General features: G+C 38.3%; 1 protein-coding gene across 1 annotated transcript; it reads right to left on the bottom strand.

Annotated features, from left to right (window-relative positions):
- Positions 1 to 26,414, bottom strand: glrbb (glycine receptor, beta b). The gene is made up of 9 exons (XM_085366251.1): positions 26,293 to 26,414; positions 23,438 to 23,544; positions 22,194 to 22,261; positions 16,900 to 17,126; positions 13,871 to 13,953; positions 13,246 to 13,386; positions 10,228 to 10,380; positions 3,204 to 3,496; positions 1 to 297 (listed from the first exon to the last, which is right to left on the bottom strand). The coding sequence occupies exons 1-9, from the start codon at positions 26,412 to 26,414 to the stop codon at positions 1 to 3; spliced, it is 1,491 nt and encodes a 496-aa protein (XP_085222377.1).
- Positions 26,415 to 27,635: the final 1,221 nt, after the last annotated feature.

Genomic DNA, 27,635 nt, shown 5'->3' with positions numbered 1-27,635 from the left:
TCACAAATATATAGACCAGTAAATCACATTAAAGAAGAGGAAGGAGAAAGGGAAGAGAGCTCTCGAGTACAGGTCAACTCTTTTGGCAGCAGAGGGGATGACCGGCTTTGGGGGAGGAGGTTTCTTGTAGTTCTTTGCTTGGGATTTGCCGAGACCAGAACCAGTATTGATGGCCTTCCCGTAGCAGTCAAAGTTTGACAGTTCAAAGTCCCGTGGGAGTGAACCCACAATGCTGAAATCATTGGTCCTCAGGTCTGATTTAGAGGTGCATACCTTCTTGCAGCGGGTCTCAGCAACCTGGGTGGACAAAAGCACACACAGACACAGACCGACTTGATTATTGAATTCTGCATCATTTCTGTCTAAAAATACGCTTATCTGTGTGAAACATCTGAGCCATGATAAGATTAGAGTAATATTCCGAAAGCGCTACGGGCAGCCTCTAAGGCAGAGTAGCCACAGCAAAGTGGTTCAAAACTGGTTGAGTGAGCAACAGACTGACTTTACAATCCATAAAGGCTTGTAGCTTTATCAGTGGCCCCAAGATTATTCCACCTGTACAGCAAGTTCTTCAGTTAATTTAAGACTTTAAACCAATGAAACCATACCTCTACTGCGTTATTCTGCACTGTAGTGTATTGTAGCTTGGTAGAAATTAAATAAGGATGGTTAGCTGCAAAGTTCACACTGGAACACTATTCCCATGTTGACCAAAGTTAAGTTATTAGAGCAGACAGAACTCATCTGCTACTTTAGTTTAAGTTCTGCACATCTTTCCTCATGCCTGTCACTTACCTCTTGCTGCACAATCAGTCATTCTCTACTTGTTTAGTAGCTGCCAAAAGTGTTTTCTATTACATCCAGTCACTTGAGCCAAAAACATGCTCCACCAGGAAACCCAGAGTCCTGCCATTTATTTCGATGCTGAAGCACGGCTGCAAGCCAAGCACACCCTGAGTGGAAGTGGCCTTTCCCAGCGAACAATGCACAGGAGCAGTTATAATGGAGCTGATCAGTCTATACCAGCACATTGTATATGCTTCATTTGTCATGAAATAATGAGGGAATGGGCCTGGTCTGGCCACAAAACTGCTTATTAGTAAGCCCTAAAAACAGGAGACTATGTATACAAATGTCTGTAATTCCTAAAGACTTGATCCAAATTTGTTGTTAAACCCACTGAATTACAGCCAAAAGTCTGCACTTCAATCACATCCGAATTGCTTGATTTAAAATCCCCTGTGGTGGCGTATAGAAGCAGAACTGCAAAAATGTGTCTTTGTCCAACAAATTATGAAGGTAAGTGTACCCAACAACATCACATAAGATATAAGAGTATTTTCTAATACACAAATACAGACACATTCATTTTTCTGCAAGTTGGAATTTATCTTTATCAGACTAAGACTGCATGAGGGTTTACAACTGAAACCCTTTTCCATCACGTCTGTACTTTGTATAGATACCTTTCTTGCGAACCAAGCAGCACAAAACAGCATATAGAAACATTTTTGACTGTGCCATTTTTAAACCTCTTATTATGGCAAAAGGAAACTGAATGCCACACTTGCTCTAACTACTCTTTGACACATTAAAAAGTGTTCTGTTTCTTTACAGTAGTGATGATGTCATATTGAGTTCTCCAAACTGAAAGGAGCATTGAAATGAGGCTATGCAAGATAGCTGGACTCAATTGGAAACAGACTACCCTTTGAAAATGTTGTAAAAGAGCTGTTTGATCTTGAAACTTGGATAGAACTCTGATGCTAAATCAAAGCTACGGCTATTTTAAGAGGAAAAAATATCTTTGGAGCCAAAACTAGACTTGCTTTGTTTTATGAAATTTTTCCTAATATGGCTGTTCTCTCATCTAGGTTCTTGTGACTCCTCTACAGCCTCTACATGTTATCACAACCTGTGCTTACACAAAACAATCTGCAGGAGGACTTAAGTTAATGTCATCCAAAAAAAATCCCTTTCATCGACTTCCCTAAAGGCCTGCGGGGTGAACAGGATCTAATCAGACTAAGGATGCTTATTCACTGAAGTCATTAAGCTCATTAAAGCTTCATTATTTTGATTTGGTTTTGACAAGAAAACCTATTAAACCTCAATGGAATAATGTAATCCTCTCAGACCAAATGTGGTTCGGACTAACATAGACTCAGAGGTAAATTAATTGCAATTAGGGCATACAATCGGAAGACCCATGCAACATCCTCCCTGTGCATGTAAGTGTCAGACTTGAGCCCTGACCAAGCTGTGCGTATGTGTATGTCAGACACAATGCCAATTATTAATGACTGGATTTCCCTTTTCTCAGTGCCGTAATATTCCTATCAGATACTGGATCTGGTTGTTGATGTGGTTTGGGAGTTACATAAAAGCAAAAAAACTATACACAGGCATCCAAACACTCAACAGTCACTCAACAACAAAAATGCACCATCGTTAAAATGTTTTGGTGATTAACTGGGGCATCAAAACCCAAAGAGGTCGTTATGGATATCATCATTATTGATTACACAAGCATCTGTGCTCTCATTAAGAAAAATGCAACTGAAATCAAGTCCCACATAACATAAATACCCTCGATGTTATCTTGATGGATGATGCAAATATTTATGCCTAATGTATGAGTTCTTATTTAGGGTTTCAGGCAATGTAAAGATGTTTTGGTTTATGCCTCCATGTCCAAATATTCTTTAGCAAAAACTAAATAGATATCAGTGGATAAAGAACAAAATCAGAGGTTTTAAATGCCTTTCAATGGGGAATTTTAAGCTTTTGATGTGTCAAAAAATTGCTTTTTTTCTACTTGTATTTGAAGACAAAAGGTTTTGCGTTTTGAGTTTCTGTGTTCCAAACATAGGCATATATTTTTATGCATAATGTGGCCACGCCTATACCAACTGCCCTCATATAGATGGACAAGAAATGGTGACATTGAAATTATACTACGCATATGCAAAGTTGAAACTCTGAAAAGTAAAAGCTGTTGATGATCATGATAAAAGATCTAAAATGGACTGCAAAAAATGGATTCCACTAGTTTGAGCACCATATGCAAAGCATGTGTCCTCTGGTGCATTTTCATTTGAATTGCTCCTGTTATACTACATGCAAACTCTCATAAGAAGGCTACTTAGAGGTGACTTACAGATACAAACACACTCAAATTATCAAAAACCAAATATACTGACATGCAAGGTGCTGACGTGAAGCGGTGTCCCTCCGGTTCCGTTGACCGTGTTGTTCCGGGCAGCAGGGCTCTTTCCTGCAGCCTTCTCTTTGGATGCTATCTTTGCCTTCTCTGCCTCAATGCGTTTTGGGCTGTTGAGCATCACTTGAACCACGGCATACTCCACCAGCGAGGCGAAACCAAACAGCAGGCAAGCAATGAGCCAGATGTCGATAGCCTTGACGTAGGATACTTTAGGCAGCTCTGAGGCCAAGGAGGTACACTCAGAGGACAAAGAGAGCACTGAGAGGATGCCTGTATGGAGAGTTATAACAAGAGACCTTGTCAGTCATTATAGTCAGATGAGGTATTTTTTTGTTTTTTATATTGAGAGATATGTGCACATTTTAGTCCCTGTGAAAACAGCTAGTAATCAAAACATAAAACCTTCATCCCTGTATAGCAAAAATATTTATTTATCACAGAGGTTAAGCATTTGATTAACTTACGGCTGAGGAGGGAACACTAATACGTTTCATCTTTAATGAATAAAAAAATTAAAAATTCATTTAGTAATACACTAATCTGCAAAAAAGCTTTTAGAATGTCGGAGTTACCTCATTTATTAGGACATTTCCAAGAGCTCAAATAGCCTTTAATGAAATAGCATTTTTAAATCATTTTTACAGGTTGGAGATTCCTTTGCAAAGCACCAAAGCATCCTTACAGGATACTAGTGATGGGTCGGTCGCGAACGAAATGGCTCTTAGAGCCGGATCTTTGAAGTGAACGATGCGAGCCGTGGGTTTTTTGTTTTTCGCTTCACGCTGCAAGTCACCCTTGTGTTTGCGCTGAGCAGAGACGGCAAACAGAGCCTTGCGTTTGCGCCCCTTTCCCCTCTGCTCAGCGCTGAGTTGAGGGGGCGGTAGTTACATTCGCAACAGCAGTAGCACACAACAAGAGCAGGAGGGAGAGGGAAAGAAAGAGAGCCGGGAGCAACAACAAGAGACAACACCGTCACATTGGAAAGGTACAGTAAAGAAAATGAGTGACACCAAGAAAAGAAGCAAAGTCTGGAACCATTTCAATCTTAGTGACAAAACAAAGGCAGAGTGTAGAGTCTACAAGAAAAGGATATCATATAGAGCCGGCTCCACAAACAACATGCACATACACCTAAGAACTGTCCACCCATCAGTGCAATGGGAAGATAAAACGCAGTCAGTTGAGTGTGATATTAATATTTCTAAATGCCAACCTTTCCCTTAATTAAAGATCTGGGCGTTCTCCCCCCCCTCTTTTTTCCCCCCCATATTTTAATTTATTGCGTTGTGGTTTGCAGTGTTTTGTGTTGTTTCACTTTAAATTTGTTTAAAAGGAAAAAGCTGAAAATTTAAGTAGTTAAAAGTTGAAATGTATGAAATGTAAATAGTTGGTTTCTGTATTTTATAATTTATTTATTACATTTTATGTGGAGTGAATAAATAAAAGTATATTTACAGTGGCCTTTAAAGACAAAACACGTACAAACTCCAAAACACAACGGAAGTGCTCCAGGATGCTAGGGGCCGTGTTGAGCTTTTGTTACCTAGTGGCTACTACACAAGCCAGGAAGTACCAACAATTGGATTGGGTGTGTGGTAGTAACAGGTAAATGAAGTTTTTTTTTTTTAAATTATTCGAATACATACACACACACACACACACACACACACACACACACACACACATATATATACACACACACACACACACACACACACACACACACACACACATATATATATATATATATATATATATATATATATATATATATTAGGGGTGCAACGATACACAAAATTCACGGTTCGGTTCGGTTCGATACTTTGGTGTCACGGTTCGATATTTTTTCGATACAAAAAAATGTTCATGCCTTTTTAATTTGTCATTTATTAAAATTATAAATATATATTTTAACTCAAAAGTACAGTTTTTAAATTTAACCCTAACCCTTGTGCGTGTTTTTTATTTTGACAGCGAATGCGCACCTGCGGACCACTTATGTGCAGCCCTGGTTATTTAGCTCGTCATATTGCAGCCACAGAAATTCTTTTGTCCATGAAACCATAAAGCTGCACTTTCTTTTTGCCTTATAGTCTGATTTGTCATAACTTCTCCATTTTGTGGTAAGCTTTTCTTTGGCTGTCACTTCTTCACCCTGACCTGTCTTATTTGGCTCAGCAGAACTAAAATATATATCTGTCTGTGAAGGTTCTCAGTCATCCAGGTCATCGTAGTCAAATATATATCCTGCTGCTTTTACACACGCACTCACATAAGCTCAGCGATTCTCTGCGCGATCAACCTCTCACATGTTTAAGCTTGCTGCGGGAGATTTCACTTGTCATGTTTGCATAGTAAGCTAACGATTAATAAGACGATGTCAGAGGAATTGGTGCACAAATTATCATCACTCACAGATCAGTACTCTCGCTCTCTATACACAGTTGGCACGATTGCAAAGTGAAAGCAAAAAAACAAGCGCAAATTCAAACGCAATTTCAATATGTCACATATTGACAGTGGCTCACCGATGCCAATGACATAATTACCCAGCTACATTTCTGAAAGAATGCAAAAGCATTGACATATATTTTTCCTACAATAGCCCGACGGGCAGGGAAGAGATAGATTTTGGTACCCCGACTGAAAAGATCGCTAGCTCCGGGATGTCGGGCTAGCGATATTGCGAGCCCTGTATCTGATTGAGGAATCACTCATCTTTGGAAAAGAGAGTTTATTACAGAGAAATGGCTCTTTCCAAAATAAAAGCTATACTATCCGCTTCTTCTGGGCTATATTCTCAGCAGCATATTAAACACATAAGGAGAATCATGTGCCAACAGCTGTCTAAATGACTCGGCTAAAGTTAGTAGCATGCTTGCTTGTTTTTTTCTGCTTCCACTTGTCTTTGCACTAGGATGATGTCGGCGTAAATGTGGAGTCATATTCGTTGTGTTCCCACTAGTGCTTTCAGGTTAATCTCGTTGAAATGACCTTAACGCCACAACACGGCAAATCTCCGTTAACGAGCTACCGCCGATCGCCCCGTGCATGGGGCTAGACGGCCAACATGTTAACGAGCTAACTGCGCTAACACACTAGTTCACACCAATGTAATTGAGCATTGCATGGCAAACATACTGTTTTACTTTAGTCCATGACTCGCTTACCTTCAGGGTCATACGTCACATGAAAACCAAAATAATTCCAAACGCCAGATCTGAATGCCCTGCGCTCTTCCTTCTGACGATGCTGTCTGTGTTGAGCGCTCAGTGAATCTGCGTTCGACTACTCCGCCTAGGCTGCACTGTCGAGCCTAGGCGGAGTAGTCGAACGCAGATTCACTGAGCGCTCAACACAGACAGCATCGTCAGAAGGAAAGTTGATAAAATAAATCAAAAATTTTGTATTGTTCGATACATATGCGTACCGAACCAAAAGCACTGTATCGAACGGTTCAATATCGATACGAATATCGTTGCACCCCTAATATATATATATATATATATATATATATATATATATATATATATATATATATATATATATATATATATATATATATATATATATATATATATGGGGGCGATCGTGGCTCAAGAGTTAGGAGTTCATCTTGTAATCGGAAGGTTGCCGGTTCGAGCCCCGGCTTGGACAGTCTCGGTCGTTGTGTCCTTGGGCAAGACACTTCACCCGTTGCCTACTGGTGGTGGTCAGAGGGCCCGGTGGCGCCAGTGTCCGGCAGCCTCGCCTCTGTCAGTGCGCCCCAGGGTGGCTGTGGCTACAATGTAGCTTGCCATCACCAGTGTGTGAATGTGTGTGTGAATGGGTGGATGACTGGATATGTAAAGCGCTTTGGGGTCCTTAGGGACTAGTAAAGCGCTATATAAATACAGGCCATTTACCATTTACCATATATGAGTGTTTGTGTATTAATACAAAAACAATAGACATATGAATTCGATTGTGTAATTTAAGTGATCTAGGTAGCTCTGTTTTGGAAGTTCAGTTAAAGCTAGAAATGTGTTTTGGAGTTTGTACGTGTTTCATCTCTAGGGGCCCCCATAAATATTTATACATAAACATACATAAAGAATACCACGTTTTTTCACATTACTAATTCCTTTTGTGCATAATTTTATATTGTTGTTGATAATTAAGTCATTAAAGCAGGAAAAAAACCTGAAGAGCCGGTTGGGAGCCGAAAGAGCCGGCTCTTTTTAGTGAGCCGAGCCGAAAGAGCTGTTCTCTAAAAAGAGCCGGAAATCCCATCACTACAGGATACAGCACAAATAATTACAGCCAGCCTTTAGAGGGTGTTCTAACAACTGACAAAGAGCTTTGCACAATTTTTTTTCAAATAATAGTGCTGCTTCAGGGACACAATAAAACACACAAATAGTTACTAGGTTTTGCCTCCAGGCCTCATATGGGTCACTCATCAACAAAATGTTCATACTGGGTTCAGAATTTCTAAACAAATTGCTTCTTTCTCACTGGAATAAACTTTAATTACAGAATCGTGGAAGCCTACCTATATGAACAGAGAGAAATATGAAAGTGGCAATATTGGTGTCTTGTTCATCAGTGAAAAAAAAACAAACGTGGGCTATATGAGAATGAAAAACAGGAACAACATACTGTACAGAAAATTTCTGTTGTGTCATGGCAAACCAAGTTATATTGTTACATCTGTTCACACTCCCTATACGGCAAGAATACATGCTGTTTAAACATAAAAACACACACCTCAGTTCAATGAGCACATGGACACATACAGTATATCCACATGTACACACACACACACACACACACACACACACACACACACACACACAGCACAGAGCTATAAATGAGAGTATTCCCACACCTGGGTGCTAACTGACCTGGACTGATCCCATTTAGAGAGAAGTCAGGGGAGGCTTCCAGGAGGAGTTGGAGTGATGATGGAATGAAAGTGGTGATAAACAACTGGAGGGAGGATGGAAAAAAGGAAGCAGTGGAAGACTGAAGTGGGATAACAATGGATTATCTTATCTGTGCAGCCCTGAACACACACACACAGACGTGCCAGTGTGACACTGGGTGTGGGTGACACTGACATATTACACACAGGTTGAATTATGAAGGAGGGGGACAAGCAAATGGAAAGATTTTTTTTCTCAAGCCAGCACAAGATCTACAAATACTCTGTCAATTCTGAAAAGTGTAGTGTTTGTAAAGTGTAGTATAAGCATTTACAGCATATGAAGGAAAGATAATGCATAAACATCTATAAGAAATAGGCAAATATAACATCTATACAGTGATATATAACCTTGCTTGAGGCATTTTTCTAATTAATCTGAACACATAAGGGTGTGCCAAAACGTTTATATTTGGTACATGTAAGACATACTTGAAATATATCTGCTGTAAAAATAGTGTTAAAATTGTTAGTTCACTACATTCATTCATGTGACAGTAGTAGTGTCTTTATCTGAGTATTTTTACATTCAGGACTTGAATTTCAAGTTGTAACATCATTCAGAGATGGCCTTCTCTGAAATAGCCGAATTACTTATTCAGCTATTTCATTAAACTGAATGTGAAAAATCACAGTGGAGCCTGTGATTTGGAGCATTTGAGTGGTAAGTTTATCACTGTTATGTGTTGTACCATACCACATCAGACGTTAAATTAAGCTACAATTTGACCAGGTTAGTTAATCAGTTCCAGGTGTCACATGTTTTGAGGACATCCATTAAGTAGAGACACAAGACAGAAGGGCATCCACGGGGCAAGACAAAGAAATAAAAAAAAAAAACCCTATAATGATGCTATGAGAAGAGTGTGTTTTAGCTGAGGAAACTTATGAAACCGACTGTTTAAAAGAACTGACAACTTCATATTAGCCAGTGGTGCCAGCCTGTGCTTAGAATATATTAACCTAGTTCCTTTTTCCAACATACAGGCCTAAGCGAAAGACAAATTGTGTCAACAATCAGTGTTATAAAAAGGGCCACTAGATATTGTTCATCTGGGTCCTGTGATTTATGCAGTACATATACAAAGTCACACTATAATCTAAGTACTACCAGTACCAGACAATCCTTGTCACTTCCCTTGGGGCTCGTTCTAACACTCTAGTAATCTACCTGAACCTCCCTCAGGCTTGATACAACGTGTGCTTCTTTAATTTGGAAAAAAAACAGCACCTGTGTGCTTCAGCACACTCCTTCATTACTTTGGTTAATAGGGATCAGGTGTGCCCTGTTGGCCAGCTCAAGTAGCTTCTGCATTCCCACTGTCTCCGTAACACTTTATTGACTGCACAGAATAACATAAGAATTTAAGTGAAAGACAAGAGCCTGGCCTTGCCTCCAGCGATAATAAGCTAAAATTTAACAAAAGGCATTTTATCAGTGGATGTTTATAGGAATCAGCTTCTTGTCTAATGGGAAAAATAGCTTGAGTGGATGAATGTTTTAGATTTTAAACATAACAGCAAAGAGAAACCAAAGTTATGACAATTAGGCATAAACCAACTGGCTAACCAGCAAAGGGGGCAGTTATTGGTCTTAAACATGGGTTTAAGCTCTCAGCTCTGATTCATGTGTATTTAGCTTACACTGGACAAGGGTTCTTGCTTCATGGGTCCCATCTGTCAATTACAGCGACATTCAATGATTTGTCACATACAGAAAAACGATGGCTATGACACCAACCTCGACAGATAAGTCCTTCATGGTGTCAAAGTGATGGATAAGTCAGTGATCCATACAAACATCCAAATACTTTAGAGTGGTTTCTATTTATTTACTATAGCCTTTTGCCCAATAGAAATCCTTTTAGACAGTAGTTTAAATGTCTAATTCCTCCAATAAAAAAAAAAAAAAACACTCTCACCCATCACTCTTTTTGATCTAATTATGCACTTATCCCTGGATGGAAGCACAAGAAATAGTTCACAGACAATGTGTACTGATAAAGATCGGTGAAACTTATCAAGTAATCCATACCCAAAGGAACCCTGGCAGCACTTGCGTCAGGGTTAATCCAGAAGGAAAGCCATGAAAGGACTACGATGAGCAGCGTAGGGGCATAAACACCCATCATGTAGAAGCCAACCTGTCGCCTTAGGGTGAAGATAACCTCTACACAAGTGTAGTACCCTGCATGACAATGGAAACAATGGTCACATATCAAAACATGATTTCATCAAAACATAGCTAAGGTAGTTAAGTAGGCATGTGCTTGATGGCACTGGCAGTGCCTTCATGCACATGATTTATGTGTCCCAATTCAGAGAAATGGCACTATATGAAGCCCATGCTCCACCTTACCTTTTCCCATAAAGCATAATTAATTAGAGACAATAGCCAGCAGTAGTTTTAAGATCAATAAGAAAAAATAAAATGTTACGTATTGGTTGAAATGTGGTCTTCAGAGCATCCAGTCCCTTAACTGAAACAGAGCAGGTGAGAGAACTGGCACTTCACTGAACGGTCTATAAAAGCCACATTAGGCATTAGGAGGTAAGGTAAGTTCTTTATGCACTCTACTTCGTCCTTTGGCCAAAGAGAAAAGCAAACTGCAGTAGTGTGCATCATTTGTCATGGAGAAAGCAAAAAGAGAAGACAACAGCCAATAGGCTTTAATATAATTTCACATAACTTTGTTAAAGCTGAGACTTATTTGAGCACTCAAGGTCGCACATCAGAAAATACTGCTTCCTACTGTGAATGTGCCAAATGTGTAGGATGTCTGAACCTGCCCCAAATCCTTTGAGTTATTACTGTTAGAATTGGCACTTCCATTTTCTCTTTTTTTTAAGTGATTTTGCTTGAAAGTACTATATACATTCCTACTAATAACTTATCTATTTTTCAATCACTCATTCCTGTTGGAAGTAAAGCCATCATTAGTAAGCCTGAGGAATAAGAATCCATAAGATTCAGACCTTTTCAGGAGCCTTTTGTTTCTGAATATAGAGCCTAGTTAGTCGGTCTAATGGGATGGTAGAGTGGGTGGGCTGAAGTAATATTTAACTAGCTCAGGGATCTCTGGAGCTTTTATACAGCATATAAGAGCCGCCTGTGTCGCCAAGCAGGCTTGAACCAGTCGTAGACAGAGGTGATCTTTGTGTCTGGCCAGGTAGCCATGGCAACCAGTTAAAAGCCTGACTCATCGCCAGCAGTGTGCCTCCCCAAGTGTGAGAGCATTGAGGTCATACCAGCTCTGTTGGCTGATAGAGATTTTTCCATTTCATTGTGAATTCATTTTGTACTCACATAAGTCTGCATGAGTGTATACCACAGTACCATTACCTTTTTCTTTTTTGCAGTTTTACTTCTTTTATTACAGGATTAGTTATTATTCTTAGTTCGGCAAGCAGCCTGGAAAATGACAACTTTTACAAGCTGTCTGCTACCCTTCACTGGTATTTAGACACATTTAAAAAAGAAAAAACCTCTTAGCAACAATATTCAGTAAGGACCACATAATTGTATATAAGGGTACTGAGGCCTGTAATGCAATTCAATATTTAGGACCAAGAAGGATAACCCAGTAGGTGGTTCACTTCTGGCAGGGCACACTGTCATGATAACTGATGCTGCACACCTAATTTGCTAGCTTCAAACACAGTTCAAGACAGCAGATAAAAACATAAAATCACCACCTGGGGATAAATCTGATTTTTAGAAATAATAAACAATTTTATTATTTCATATTTATATAGTAAATAGCTTCTTTTTTTTTTAATTCTTCTCATGACAAATGGGAACAAACAGATCTTATCCTGTGTAGTCCTTGTTGTACATTTGGCCATTTGATGATAACATCAGAATTTTTGGTAAAACATACTTAGAAAAAACTTGGTTAACTTCCTTAAGAAACCACCTTCGTGTGATTGTTTAAAATAATAGGCTGTAATGGACATATTGAAGCCAAATAATTAAAAGATTCTTGGAAAACTGAATGTTACCACTGTTATTTTTACTATACTCAGTGCACAACCTATTAGCTACACCTTGCTAGTACTACATTCACCCCACTTTGGCCTTTACAACTGCCTTAAATCTTCATAGCAGAGATTTCTCAAAATCCTGTAAACATTCTTCAGAGATTACTTTTATTCTTATTGTACAAATGGATGAGATTTTCATGGTAAAGTGAAAAATAGATCCAGGACAGAAAAAGCTGCATTATGCCGGTCATACAACTTCAGCTTTTTGCAAGAGTCTGCACAGACAGCATGCTAATGCTAAGCTAGCCAGCATACTAAGAGAAGAGTCATCTGTGTCCTAGTTTGAACAGCGACTTGTGTTGGTGTGTTGGGCCCAGGGAACACATTCACATAAAAAATTAAATACATTTCAATGGGGGGTTTTTTTGTTTGTTTTTTCTATCTTTACATTTTATTTAACCATGAGCAAAACCTTCCCTGTGGTTTGTCTTTTAAAACTCTAAATTACTTTAAACTTGTCAACATTAGGTTTGACTACTGATAACACATCATGAAATAGAAATAATATGAATGAGAGGAGTTTGCACTGTGACAACTCAAAGTCACTCCATGTTTCAAATTACAGCGTGTGCTAATATTATTACTTTGTTTACTTTGAGGAGAGTCAGAGTAACCTTTCAGTCATGACTAAGTAAATTTGTAATATTTCTGAATTTGTCCTAAGTTATCTGATACATCTGTCTGCTCAGTGACTGTGATTTTTGGTGGCTTCCCAAGAGGGAGATAGTCAACAGTTAATGGCAGACATATCCATATGACTATACTTTTAGGTTGAGGATAATTTTCTTTTAAAAAAAAAATTAATATTGCTTAAAACAATGTTCATAGAAAGTCGGAATTTTAGCGCAGATGCCAGCGCAGGGAAAAAAAGTAATTTAGTAGTTCAATATACCCATTCAGACTTCTACTGTACATTTTTACTGTCAGCTGAGCGTAACTACTTTCTTTGGATGGTCAAAACTTTTTAACTTTCTTATCACTTTATATTGTTTCATAACGATGAAAGTACCTGTGCCTGCATAGTATTTGGTGCAGTTTCCATAAGTAATATCTTCTTGTCGGATATCAAACTGTGGCAGAGCAATAGCATCCATTTGCACAGGGTCTCCTGTCTGCCACATAAACTGCAGGTCATCTGTTGTATAACCAACTGGAAATCAGGAGGGCACAGATACAGAGATAGAAAAACAGTCAAACACAACAGATATATATAGTTTAAGCCCACCGTTACCACCCTTCCAATGAACATAACAGTTCAAATGCATGAAGCCATCCAGAATATGATACATCTCAGCAGTCAGGTTTGGCTTTACAGGGTAATGGCTTCAAGTTATGTTGCTTATTTAAGTCTAACTGCTTTGTAAACAAGATGCAGTAAAGACATGTCAAGCTCAATTAGCTATGAGACTCTCACAACAACCCTAAAATATGATTTATTCTACTGCACTAAGTGTTCACCACTGGAATTGGCTGCTAAACACAAGCAAAATGCTCTTATTTACCCTAAAACCAACTACTTTACAAAAACAACAACTATATTCCCAACTCATAAATACTGAATGTCTAAAATATCAGCAAGCACATGTGTATACTGATGAGATACTTTAAAGAGTTGTTAATTTAGGAAAACTTACAGCTTTCAAGTTGCATTTTACACCTCTGTGTGTCCATAGGGAATAAGGTCAGATCAAGTGGACAAGAAAGGGTGACGGACAACCTGTCGGAGGAAGAAGATATTTTTTTTTTCTTTATGGCTGCTTTATTGTATTCATTGCATATATTACTGTATACACTTCACAAGATGAAACTCTAGATTACACTGGAGCCAAGGGTTTAACCCGAAAGGGTTTTTTTTTTCTGAGTGATATATTAACATGGAATAAAATGGTACATGCAAACATACAGACAATTTTCTTTGGAGATGAATAAAACCTGGCAGCAATCCCTTTGAAGATTAAGTCTGTACATTCACATTTCTATTGGTTATCCAGTTTTGTGTTACATGGGGGCCTGGAACCTATTCTACTTGTTGTAAGGTAAAAGGCGGGGTACAAATCTGTTTTCCACTAAATCTTGTGCATGTAAACAGTTTTATCTTTTGAGTTTCCAGTTTTACAGTCTTAATTACTGAAGAAAATATATTAAAATAAAGTAAAGAAGGACAGAAAACACAGGCAAATATTTCCAGTATAGACTAAAATATATCAGAGTGAATTTGCAGTACTTCAGGTCATAGACACAAATGATCCATGATTAAATACATTGGCAGCACTACAGGTAATAGTTCTATGCAGCTGGGTCAAAAATTATTTAATGTGCTCAGTCTACAGATGTGTCCACAGCTACATAATATAATTTTGCACTTTTATGTAGTCTAATATTGAGAACACTGAGCAGTCATTTGGTTACTACTAAGGTTGATGCTACATTAATTCAGTCTGAAACTATGCCAAATTAGCCAGGAGATAAGATGTACCACAACGTAAGGAGTGCTCTGACACGTTGATAAATATGTTTTTTTCCTTTCTCACTGGGAGGTTGTTTTGCTCTAAATAGTAGCAAGAGGTGTCTCCTTTTTATTTGACATAAAAGCCATAGTAAAGCCTAAAAAGAACAGTTAGTGTTTTGACACAATATGACAATCTTAATGGTCAATTGTTTCTGTATCCAGGGATACAGCCCTCAAGGCACACACAACCAGGTAATAACTTAGAAGTGGGTATTGATAACTGGTTGAAGTATTGATAAGAAGTGATAAGCCATGATTGCCATGGTTCCCTGTAGTGTGAATGGAAGCGTAGTGAAACTGTGAAGAGACTATTCATGAAGTCAGATGCATCTTTTGAAATGTGTTGGTTTCAGTGGTAAAGCACAACTTTTATTTTGAAGGCCAATGTTCTCCGATTCCAGTTTGTGCCACAATTTTGCAAGTTTTACTACAGGGTGGTGAATTTGCAGATAAGTCGGTTTGTTCCATGGAAAACACAAGTGACCCTGATGATCTGCTGGTGACCAAAGCAGTCACAAAGGGGTATCTTCATTGCAACTGATTTCTCTTAGCAAAATCCAGCAACACCTAAAAACCACTTGCAAACCAGTTAAAGAACACACATTTCTTTCATAGCAAGCAGAGGTTGTCAGGGAATCGCCAGCTTGGGACTGAGGCCTAACATGGTTTACAAATTTCTAAATATTCCACTATGAGGCTGCCATTATGAAGTGATTACTTTTGAAGTCATGTAAGTGTTTACATTCTTTGTTCTATGGCCAATAATAAACTCTAATAGCCTGAAATACAGCTTAATGTATACTGTTTATAGAAAGCTAGATGTAAGGTAACACCCTATTGATCCCTTTCAAATACAAGATTTAATAACTCTAATATCTAGCATATTGGACTCCTTTAGCTAAAAGGCTGCTGAAAAGGCTGTGTCTTCAGTATGGCCGCCCAGCTCCAACAATTGAGTTGTGACTGACTTGACTTCAAGATAGGCAGGGTAACGCTACGCTATCCTTTTTTAAAAATTAGTCTCTAGTTATCAATGCAGGACACAGAACTGACTTTAAGTGCTTTGTAGATGTTTCTAATTAGTACTTAGGCACCAGCCACCGCTTAAGTGCAGTATAAATGGATAACACTCAAACAACCAAATGAGCTCCAGTCTCAATAACTAGATAAGAGAAAACTAGACAGGAAATTTGAATTGCTGTTCCTTCATTCCTTAATTGGAGTCAAATTATTTCAGTTGTTGTATGCTTGTCACCGAATATTTAGAAATGCAAAAAGCCTAACTGCTAGGTAGTAAAACAGAAAGAACACATTTTATATTACTTTCACTAGCTGGGCCCACGTCCTCATTTTAGGTTTGAAAGCGTATTAGTAGATAAAGGTGAATGCCGTGGACGTGAATTGAGCTGGGGTTTAGGGAAGGCCACTGGTGGTGGCTCCCGGACCCAGCAGATCCCTGTGTACTAATTAGAAGTGAAGAAGTTAAAGAATTGAAAAGAGGAGGGAGGGTGAGGAACGTAAACGAGTATTAACAGGTTGTAGAACTGGGGGAAACTACATAGATAAGAATCAGGAGGAGCGTGTTTGGAGGCGCGGTCCCACTCCTGAAATTCTGGTACTTTATCTCCAATTGTTTTAAACTGTAGGGATCACAGGGCTTGACCCCAGATCTAAGTGATAAAACAACCTCATAATTACTTGAAATAAAGATCAGCGAATATGGCAAAAGCATAAATACACCCTGTTTAAGCCATTTAGTAAAAAATATAGAATGCTATATCAATATCATAAGCTATATGTTTTGGTATCATAAATCAATGCTGGTATTGATAAAATATTAGTGAAGATCATTCCTAGACTGTATGAGATCTGTTTGCAGACAGAATCCTTTCTACTTAACTTAAAGTTTTTTTTTCATCAGCTTTAAACTTGAAGATTCATGACTTATGGCCCAAACTAAAATTGAGTGGTACTGTCGAAAGGACTTTTGAATTAAACCAGATACTAAGTCATAGCAAAATTTACAGTAATGCTGCATTTTCCTGGATTATTGCATATCTGATGAAGTGACTATTTTCAACGAATCACATAAGACTGAACGACATTTCAAGTACACTGATTAAAAACAAGTTTAAAAAAAAGTAAATAAATTACCTCATACTGATTAGGACATCTCCATTACGGAAGATGAAGAGGAGAATATTTTCTTGGGTAACATCATGAAAGTTGGCGCTCTTCTCATTAGCGAAGAACAGGTCGGGTTTCCAGAGACATTTGAACATCTTGGGATCAACAGTGAGAGAATCAGACTTGAAGTCGTCTGGCAGTTTCAGCCTGGGGTCATTCCAGCGCTGCCGCAAGAAGATGTTGACTCTGTAATCCTGTTAAGTGTAACACCAGGCGAGTACAAACACAGTTAATGTTACTTCCATGTAAACTCAACTGGACACAGTTTGGGTGCTTTCACGGTAAATGATGCCCAAAAGGCAAACTCTCTAAATGGAATAAAATAAAGCATATGCTAATCTTTCTGCTAACATTTTCTGAAGCTTTAAGGGGGATGGTACAAAAAAGTGCATTTTCTGTGGGAATGAATGAGATGCTTTAACAGGGTAACAAAAACATTTTTAAGCCTCCTAAATATGTTTGAATAATGAATAATAACATATAGATTACTTTAAGTGCAGAGTGACAGTTTACATCTGCAACATAATGCCTTTAAAGCGGTCAACACACAAGAAACTGCACAGTCCAAGGGTCAAATGTTATCAACACAGCAACAGCAAGTACCTCATTAGTGCACATATTAGTAAAATGTCCACATTCTTGATGGTGGGAAAGTATCACTGTGAGCTTTGGGACACATCTCTGTGCACACACTGATGGTGGGCCTCAAGCTGTTCTGGGAGCAGGTGAGCTATTAAGCTGAGGTTGAAGACAGATGGTATGTCAAATACAATGGCTGAAATATCAGCTTTGCATGTGTTCAGTCTTGTGTAGGAAATATGCCTTAAACGTATACTCTCCCCTTCTATTTAGTTTTTATTACCTGAAACTATATTATTATTGACATTTTTGTTATTTGACATGGCAGCTTGTTTAAATCTAAAGTAAAGTCAATGAGAAACCATTAGAATTTTTAATAACTCAATTTTAGCATATGTGCATCTACTGCAATTTAAAACATGTTAGTATTTATTACAAGGAAAAAAAACTGCCCATGGCCATTACACTTGCAATACATAAATGATGCAATGTCAAAATTATGGAAGCCCATTTCCGCCACTAAAATTTCGAGTAATCTACGTGAATGACGTCATTTCCTTGTTACCCGGAAGCTGAAGCCTTCAGGTAAAAATGCTACAGCTAAGCTACCGGCAATGTCAAAATACAGCAGTTCAAATGACATAAATAGAATATACGTGTTTATAGACTACACAAATCTGCCAAGTTTGAGCCAATAGAAATTCTGATATGATTGTGACACGTTGCGTGTCACTCACTTCTCACATGGTTTGGCACCTAGCTAGCTGGTGAACATAGATATTGTTATTATTATTTCAGCCAGTGCAGAGATGTCAATTAACGCTGAGCAAAAACAGTTAAATTGTAGATTTTAAGGGTTATTTGTGTCTTTTATGTACCCCAAAACAAATTTTAACTTTACTGAGGAATTTTCCACTGTCCATCAGCATTTATACACTCACTTGCCAAATCATTAGGTACATGTGTTAAATTGCCAGTGTAAATATTTTATCTAATGGCAGCAAGTCAGTGCATTTAGGCATGTAGAGTTAGTCAAAGAAAAAAACTGCTGAAATTCAAACCAAGGATCAGAATGGCAAAGAAAGGAGATTTAAGTGACTCTGAGCCTTTCTAGGTTGTTGTGCTGCTCTGAGTATTTGAAAAACTGCTGGATTTGGATTCTCTCACACAACAATCTCTGGGGTTTACAGAGAACGGTCCAAAACATAGAAAATCTCCAATGAGCTGCAGTTCTCTGGGTAAAAATCCAATGTTGATGCCAGAGGTGAGAGGAGAATGAAAAGACTGTTTTAACCTGATAGGGAGGCAAAAGTAACTCAACCACTATTTAATAACCAAAATATGCAAATACTTGGCAGGGTCGGAGGCAGGGTCAGAATTTGGCATAAACAGTTAAGGAGTGGCCCGTATGATGCATTATTTTCTTTTGAAAGGGGAATCTTGCAATCAAGCTGTTGATATCTTATTTTATAAGATATCATTTCTATACAACCACATTTTAGACACCTGTGTTGAACTAGTCCTTGAGCTACAACATGAATAGCTTCTGGTGGCTCTTCTCTGTCTGAGGGAGACACGGGCCAATTCCCACACCTTTTCCTTCTCTAAAAACTAGACAAGGAAATATATCTTGCTTCTGGCTCACAATCAAGCTGCCAGTACAACATTCGATTCCAGAGAGATTTAAGAACTTTCTATAACCACTGAGGGAAACTAAAGCTGAGAAGCAGTAAAAAAACATATATAACAACAATTTATTCCATCTCCGAAGAAAATTAGTCATTGTTTTCTAAAGATTATAATCATAATGTGAAAATAGGTATGTTAAATATAGTGAGTGTTTGGTAGAGGGAGGTGTGAATAATGAAAGAAGGTTTCCTGAGATCAGATACCCCACAGAGTGAAAAATTGAGGGTAGAGGTGACCAGCTGTCTCTTCCTCCTTCTGCTAGATTTGTTTCAAACCTTCCTCACTTTCATTCAGTTTATGCCTAGGCTGGGTGTCCAGGGGGAAAAAGGAAGAAAGGAACAAGCTACCCTTTTGAGAGTTGTGCATTTTTCTCTTCCACTTTGTCTTTCTTGGCTCTTGTTCTTGCTTTCTTGATCCTCCCTTTTTGTCTTCGCTGTTATGGTCTCTTTCTTCAGATTATTCTCGCCATTTGCGGTCTTTATTATTCCTTTGCTTTCATCACACTTTGAACCATCACACTTTTTAATTTTATTCCCGCTTCCTCTATCTTATTCTTTTTCACTACTCAATTTCCTCATCCCTGTCTTCCATTATCCGTCTTAATGATCTTTGGCCTCCTACTGTCTGATTTAATCTTCCTTCTCCCATCCATTTCACTTTACCTTTGTCTTTCTCTCTCTCTCTCTCTAACATGGTGTCTGTTTTTCACACTTTCCTTCACTGGTCAAAACTTTTTCCTCGAGGTCTTTGTTTTCCTCAGCTCTTTCTTCCTCATTACCCTTCTTCTTTGTTTGTTTCCTCCTGATGTGTTCATTTTCTTCCACCATCTTTGGGTCCTGTGATTTGTAAGGATTTTCCACTTATCATCCTAAGTGGTCTATAATAGAGTGAAACTCTTGACTGGAGTATTTTATAAGCAAATACACACTACCTATCTGCTGCCAATCTTTTCCCCGTGTGGCAGATTTTCAAGCAGTGCCAGCTCCAGGATATATTATCCAAGACTTTGTTCAGAGTGCCATGACTCATAAAAGTGAGCATGATGGAACACTTAACCCTGCTGAACACTGATCATTCTTGGACATTTGGTTGTTTCAATGGCAATACAGCAAGGTCCATAATTTGTTGGACAAAGACGAAGACATTTGTGTAATTTTGTCTCTGTACATCACCACAGTGTATTTTAAATATAACAATAAAAATGTGGTTGCCGTGCAGACTTTAAACTTTAATTGAAGGGGTTTTTACAAAAAAATGTTTAGGAACTAAAACCATTTTTTACATAGTTCACAAAAACTAATTGGAAAATTGAGTAACAAGCAGTTTAATGGCCATGTAAGGCCAGTTTCCTTGATATTTTGTGAAAAATGGAGCAACCAAATGAGAGATGTCAAAAAGATAACTCACAACTTAAACTCCTGAATAAGAAGGTCAGATTAGACTTTGCCAGAATTAAAAGCGCCTGCACAGTTTTGACAAAACCTTTGCTTAGATGAAACCAAGACTACGTTTTACCAGAATGATGGGAAGAGAAAAATATAGAGAAGCAACAGCTTACGAGCCAAAGCATACTATATTACCTATCAAACATGGGAAGGCAATTTTATAGCATTGGCATGTATGGCTGCCACTGGAACCGGGCCAATGGGGCTTACTGATGATATGACTGCTGAGTGAGGTAGCAGGATTAATTTTGAAGTGTACAGCTCTATACTCTTTGCAGAGATTTATTCAAATGCTGTGAAACACAGGGCAAACTCTCACAGTGCAAACTAATCATGAGCCGAAGCACACCACAAAAGAAATGCAAGAATTTTTTAAGGCCAAGCAGTGAAAAAATCTTGGATGGGTAAGTCAATTCCACCATCTCAACCAAACAGATCGCTTATCTGATATTTAATACAAAACTAAATGTAGCATTTGGTGATGTCAGTGGGCTCTAGACTTCAAGGGAGTCATTGACTGTAAAGGGTTTTCATCAAAATATTCAAAACTAATCTTATATTTAAAATTATGTAAGTAAGCCTCTGAAAATGGGTGGTTAGGTATAAAAATAACTGTGATCCCTCAACAGTTGATGCAAAAAGTCTGTAAAAGCCCTTGAATTAAAGCTCAAAATCTGCATATAAATCACGTTTGATTTTAAATTCACAGTGTTTGTGTACTGAGGCAAAGTTAAGAAAAATCGATAATCAAATAACGTCTCTTTGTCAAAATAATGATGGACCTAACTTTAGGTTCTGTAACTAAAATAGGATCAGTTATACAACATTAAATAACAGGACATGGAGAAGGACACTGAAATGCATGTTGGCTGCCACACACATAAATACTGCTAAATTTCTGAAAGAAGGTCATATACATATTACATGTGTCAGCCTTAGAACAACTATAAATTTTACATTTTTATTAATCAACTTTCCATTTGAGTAAAAATGTGATTGTACTTATATGGGGAAAAAAAAGTCAAATTTATCTCACAAAAATGATTTATGAGTGACAATGTGACAAATCATACTAACGCTAAGTGGGAAGAAGGTTTGTTTTTTATAATAAAGACATCCTGGATTAATTTCTGTAAAACACACATGGAAGAATAAAATAAAACTGTTGATTTTGGTAATTTGTGACATTACACTGTTGAATGATTGGATGTATCACACCAGGTGAACCAGTCTTATTAGAAACTGGGAATTTCCATTTATTGCTTTCTAAGTGATCAAGAGTCAACCCAGCTTCGTCCTTGAGTTTAATCTAGTAATTAGTATTCAAACTGCATTTCTTGATCAGCAATTAAGCCATCAGATAAATGAGGCATGCAAACCCCAGTCTTCATAATGATTCACTGCTAAATGATCTAATACCATCTAGAAAACATGCTCATGAATTCTCCCTAAAACTTGGCCAAAGCAGTTTTCAGCTCTCATTCACTGCTTCTGATTGGCAGAAGTATTGATTACCAATACTGTCAAACTGCAGCAGCAAGTCCTTACCATGGTTGTTTCTTGGATTGAGCCAAAGCTGTTGATGAAAATGTTCACTCTATCCTCCACAGGAATTCCTGGATTTAGAAAGAGAGAGAAAATTGTAATTTTGAAAACTGTATTCCTTGTGTCTAATAACTGCTTCGCCCATGTCTCAAAGCAAAGCAGTTATCAAGTACTGCTCCTGCAGTTTACAATACATTTGTTCTGTAAATCCATGTAAATGCATTCCTAAACCATACATATTGTACCTAGTGATTTAATTGATTATATTAATGGTCAGGTTTTGTGAAAGGCCCAGCATTGCAAAATAATAAAAATCCCTTCTCAAAATCATCCCATCTTCTTGCCAAGCTCACGCTGTAAACATTTACTGTATATTGGCACCCCTCCCCACTCAGCCTTTTGCATAAACTAATAAAACTGTTGATGAATGCAGACCGCTCACCCTGCTTTGAATAAATTATTTCCTTTGATCTGTTTACTTGAGGCTCACAAGTTTCACTGGATAAATTCTACCATGCAGGTCACAAAATTAATGCACAAGTTATGGCGTGTTATAGAGCTCACATCTTTGTTGCATTAATGTAACAAATCAAACATTAACTTGAATCAATATTCAAAGGTAATGCTGCTATTACTATATTCTATTATTCTATAGGGCCCATAAAAGCAGCTTGCCATGTTACAGCGAAGTAATGCATAAGGCATAGTTTAGTTCTTAATTTGGGAGATTATGATATGGATGCTAATGGATGAGGATTTCAGGCCACCCTGAAATGGAGAGCAGATGTTTGGCTGCTGGACCAGTCGGAGGGAGTGAGGGAGAATGCTAAGTCGGCTCACTACACATCAAACATTAAGTCCCAGATACAGCTCCTGGTGCCAAGTGCCAGAGCAAGGAAACTACAGATCCACCTGAAGACTGGGGAGACGATCAGTCAGACAAAGAGGCCAGATTTTAGAAATATCAACTTGTCCTATGCACGAGTGTCTATTAAAATCTGTCCATGCAGCAGTATCGGCAAGAAGTCAACCCAGGAACACAAGCCTTCTGTAACTGTTTAAGCACAAGTTACATTTGCAAGGGAATGCATTTTGATTAATGCCTCCACATTCCTACCTCCAGCATTAAACTCTTAGAAGAAATCTGGAGGTACACATGCACGTGTTTCTTTAATTAGCATGACAGCACTGCAGCTAGAATGTAAATTAAAAACGAGACAGAAACAGATAAAGAGCAGAAAACCTGCCTTTGAAGTTGGGCCTTATTCTGGGATCATAGGTGATCAGTAACCTGTTCAAGATGTTGCTGGTTGAATTTGCAGGGACCCGGGCCAGATCCTCAGATGACAGCTGTCTGCAAATAAAAAGACAGAGAGAGAACTTGAGGCACGATTACATTAGCAGGTCAAATTCCTGGCAGATGAACAGACAAAGTGCACAGTGCACTCACTTCTACTCTGTATACTCTTTGATTAAACTATAACCTGGGAGAGCTACCAGTCTGGGATTAAATTGGCTTTTAAGATTTGGACCACCAAGGAACTGTTAGACTGAGACAATGTTTAGAAATGAAATGTGCTGCTATTATGGGATGTTTCCAGATTATGACTGAGGAAGTTGACAAGATCCCTTGGGCTAATGGAAGACTCTTCTCAACATGCTGAATTTTGAAATATTTGCAGTGTTCATCATCTCAACATGTTTTCATACAAATATATGTTATTGAGCAGTAAACACAGGGCAGTTTAAGTTGTACTGACATTTAATCATCCATAAATAAAACATTTGGGTATGTGAAAAATTCTAAAGGATGCAAAAATATTTCATTTTAAAATCATTCAAGGGTTTTTTAAGATAAATGAGTGAAACGCTTGATCAAAGCACATATTATACTATCTTTATAAAAACAGCACTAGTTCAGTAAGCAAGCCAATAAGTAACCCACTGAAATGATTTTCCCCTGAATGAATCAATCTGCCGCACAGGTGACAAGTATAAATGACTTGTCAAGACAAATAATCTGTTTTTGTGCTATGTAGTTCTTTTTGTTTAAGTCTACTTCAAATGTTCCTACAAAATTGAAAAAACTTAACAGTGCTTGGTAAAAATATCACCAACAACATGACGACAATCAGTCAAACATCATTTGTTTTCATGTGCTTGACTAATGAAAAATACAGTGGGACAGAGAGAAAAGGACGAGGAGGGGATCTGGCAAGAGAGAAAGGGGAAACAAAAATCCTCCTCCTGGGTGGCAATGAATGCTTCTGCCAAAGAATTCCCCTTTCTCAATACATATTATTATGTAAACCTTATCATGCACTGAGGATGGGCTAAAGTGCTACACAAGAATGCTGCGCAGTGTGTATATGTTCAGCGGTTCCCCTGATCAAAGTAAAACCCAATTCCCATCCGCTAAACCGCTTTTTTTCCTCCTCTTTTTTTAAGAGACCTTCCTGACAATCTCAAGCACAAGAGCTAAACTGGAACCAAGTGCTTTAGTTGATCCGCAAAGGCATCTGCAGCATTAAACACAAAGCATGTCATACAGCTTCCACTTGCCAATTTTCTACATCAAACAGTTTATCCCACATTTCAAGACTTCATTGTAGAGACATTTGTTACCATTTAAGGAAGAAGATAGCGCAGCTCTACATTACACTTAACTCAGCGTGCAGGACACAATTACGTCACATTCCTTTTGTGATCTACAGTATTTACATCTATAGTTTAAACCATAACCTGAGAATCACCTTTTGGCATGCACTGAAGAGGCAATGACAACCTGAGATCTATTTATGTGTATGGTGGAGAGACTGAAAAGTAAGATCCATTAGGTGTAAAATAGACAAAGTCCGCCATGCTTCAGCTCCATGCTGAACTGACAACATTGGTCAGGGTTTTTCCTACAAAGGGTAATTGTTGTCCACCCCTAAGATGTTTTACACCCAAATAGAAAAGAGGCACTGTAATAGCCATTCATCCATTTTCTTAATTGCCTAGCCTAATTACAGTCATTGAGGTGGGAGCACCTGGTGAAAACCCACACAGGCACAGGAGAACATTAAAACTCCATGTCCTGGCCAGCAGTTTCAAACCCAGAACCGTCTAGCTTTGAGCTGCTGGTGCTATTCAATGCACCTTCGTAATATGATTTTTCAAACCTACGTTCCTAATTGTTCTGCTATTAGGATAACAACCATTTTACTATCTGTACCCACATACTCATTTTAGGTTTGGCAACATTTTTAGTAGATAAAGGCAGATGGCTTAAACATGAATTGAGATGCGGTATTCAGCTAATTTATCTCCAATTTATTTACCAAATGGTCAGAAATATGCTTCAGAACTAAAATAAATAAAGGCAAGTTTGTGTTTTTAATAGATTTAATAGACCAACACTATAATATATGTATATAGAAAATGTTTTATATGAGGTATAGCCTCCTCTACAAAGGACAGTAGTTCCCCATCTGTCTATTGGCTCCACAAGTGTCCCGATCTGCTGAGGAACTGCTCTCCATTCCTAGATGAGTGCACCATACATTTTGTAATGGTCACTGGCCATGGCTGCCTCAGATGAACATGATGACTAAGTCCTTCCTGACCATTTTCAGTGGAGAAAAATCATATAAATGGTATCCAAGGAAGTCTCTGCATACGCTCCTGATCCAAAAAGTAGAGGCGGGCACCGTCCTGACAAACGGTGCCTGCCTCAGCACAGAGCAGGGTGTTTCCATAAGAATCTCTGACTAGTCAAATTTCCACCAAGAACAGTTAGCTCCGAAGACGCTCTCATGGACATGTAAGGCTGAAGAAACATCATTAGCAAGAGCTAATGCTGACTGACTGAAGCCAATCAAGCAGAACCAAATTCTACTCATAGAAAATGTTTAGGTTTTCTAAGAGATTAAAGTGAATGGATTTAAAACAGAGATTGCAAACAAATTTCACAACAACAAAACTTACTTCTTTATTCGACTTGTATACAAGAAAAACGTATGCATTACTGTGTATAGAGCCATCAAGCTAACATGCCTAGTCAATACGCCAGAGGCCAATATGACACAGCACGATGTTGTTTATTCCACACGGTACTTACGATGGACAGTAAACATGCTTCCCTTTCTTCTTTCCTCTCTTTGCTCCTTTTTCTTTGGCAAATCCTCCGTCTAAGCAAAGAAAGAGAACTAGGAGAATAATGGCGACCTTCCTTGTGCCCATTCTGAACCTGTGTAAAAGAAAAATAATAATAATAAAAATTGTGAATAAAATGACCATATAAAATAAAAATGGAGGGACAAGAACAAAAGAAATGATTTGAAATTGTGAATCCAATGATTTTTTTTTCACATTCCACAAATTCAGCTGTTATGTGACAGTAATTCTATGGCTTCCTTGTTGGCTAGAGCTTAAAGCTTCAGAGCTTGTTGTTTCCTGAACACTGCAACTTTGCCCCTTACTCTTTTTAACATCATCGATTCATATTTCCTCTAGATGCATGTCACATACAGTAAATGTCTGAAATACAGATGAATCAGTCTGACAAGGTTTAATAAAGCAGAGCAAGTTCAAGCATAAATTCAATCACTGAAGCATTGCACCTGAATAACAATGGTCATTGAGGACTCGTCAGCTGAATGTGACCTTTAAAGGATAGCTGAAATAAATATCGCCTACAATATCCTTCAGTTTAGTCCAGAACTTACATCAAAAAGGCTCAATAGGACTTTTTTCTAAATGTATTTTTTAGATTTCAACAATCATGTTTAGATTTCTAACCCTTGGAGTGTTATGACCAACACTCCCTATTGGTCAGTCATTTCTTACAACATAATACTAAAGTGAAGGCAACTAACAGATAATATGGTCCTGTGTATTTACAGTAACAAAACTATACAAATGCACACTTACACAAACACACAGAGCCTTTTTGCATTTCTTGATAGAGGCCATTAATCATCTTGCAACCACAGTACCTGTGTGATTCATTGTCCATCTAGAAGTGTTGCCCTTTCATTGCATTGGGATACTGAGACCAACAGCAAGGCAGCAACACCAGCTTACAAACACACACTCATCCAAACATATATCTTGTGTATTAACTGAGGCCGTCTAGACAGAAATACTCTCTGTCTGTCTCTCTCTCCTTGTCTCACTGCCTTGACCCAGCAACTCCCTGTCTACTCCTTGCCTTCACATCGATCATCATCTTCCTCAACAGAAATCCTTTCCTGAGTGCACTGAGAACTGTACAGAGTGCAATGCCTTTTGGCTCCATGCAAACAAGTTGCCCAAACAAAGACAACATTGGTTTATCGATTTGGAAAATTCCTGAAAACCAGAGGGCTGGATACTACTCGCCTGGCCAGCATAATGTCAAAGCTAATCCACACGTCTCAGATGGCAACAGCTGGAGCAGTGTCAAATGTTGGACTTCACAAC

The sequence above is a fragment of the Diplotaxodon limnothrissa genome, linkage group LG2, assembly GCF_057381915.1.
Source record: "Diplotaxodon limnothrissa isolate DT_005_m linkage group LG2, D_limnothrissa_male_GT1.1, whole genome shotgun sequence".
Classification (NCBI taxonomy): Eukaryota; Metazoa; Chordata; class Actinopteri; order Cichliformes; family Cichlidae; genus Diplotaxodon; species Diplotaxodon limnothrissa.
The sequence above is the reverse complement of the archived record's forward strand: the minus strand, read 5'-3'. Positions and strand labels throughout refer to the sequence as shown.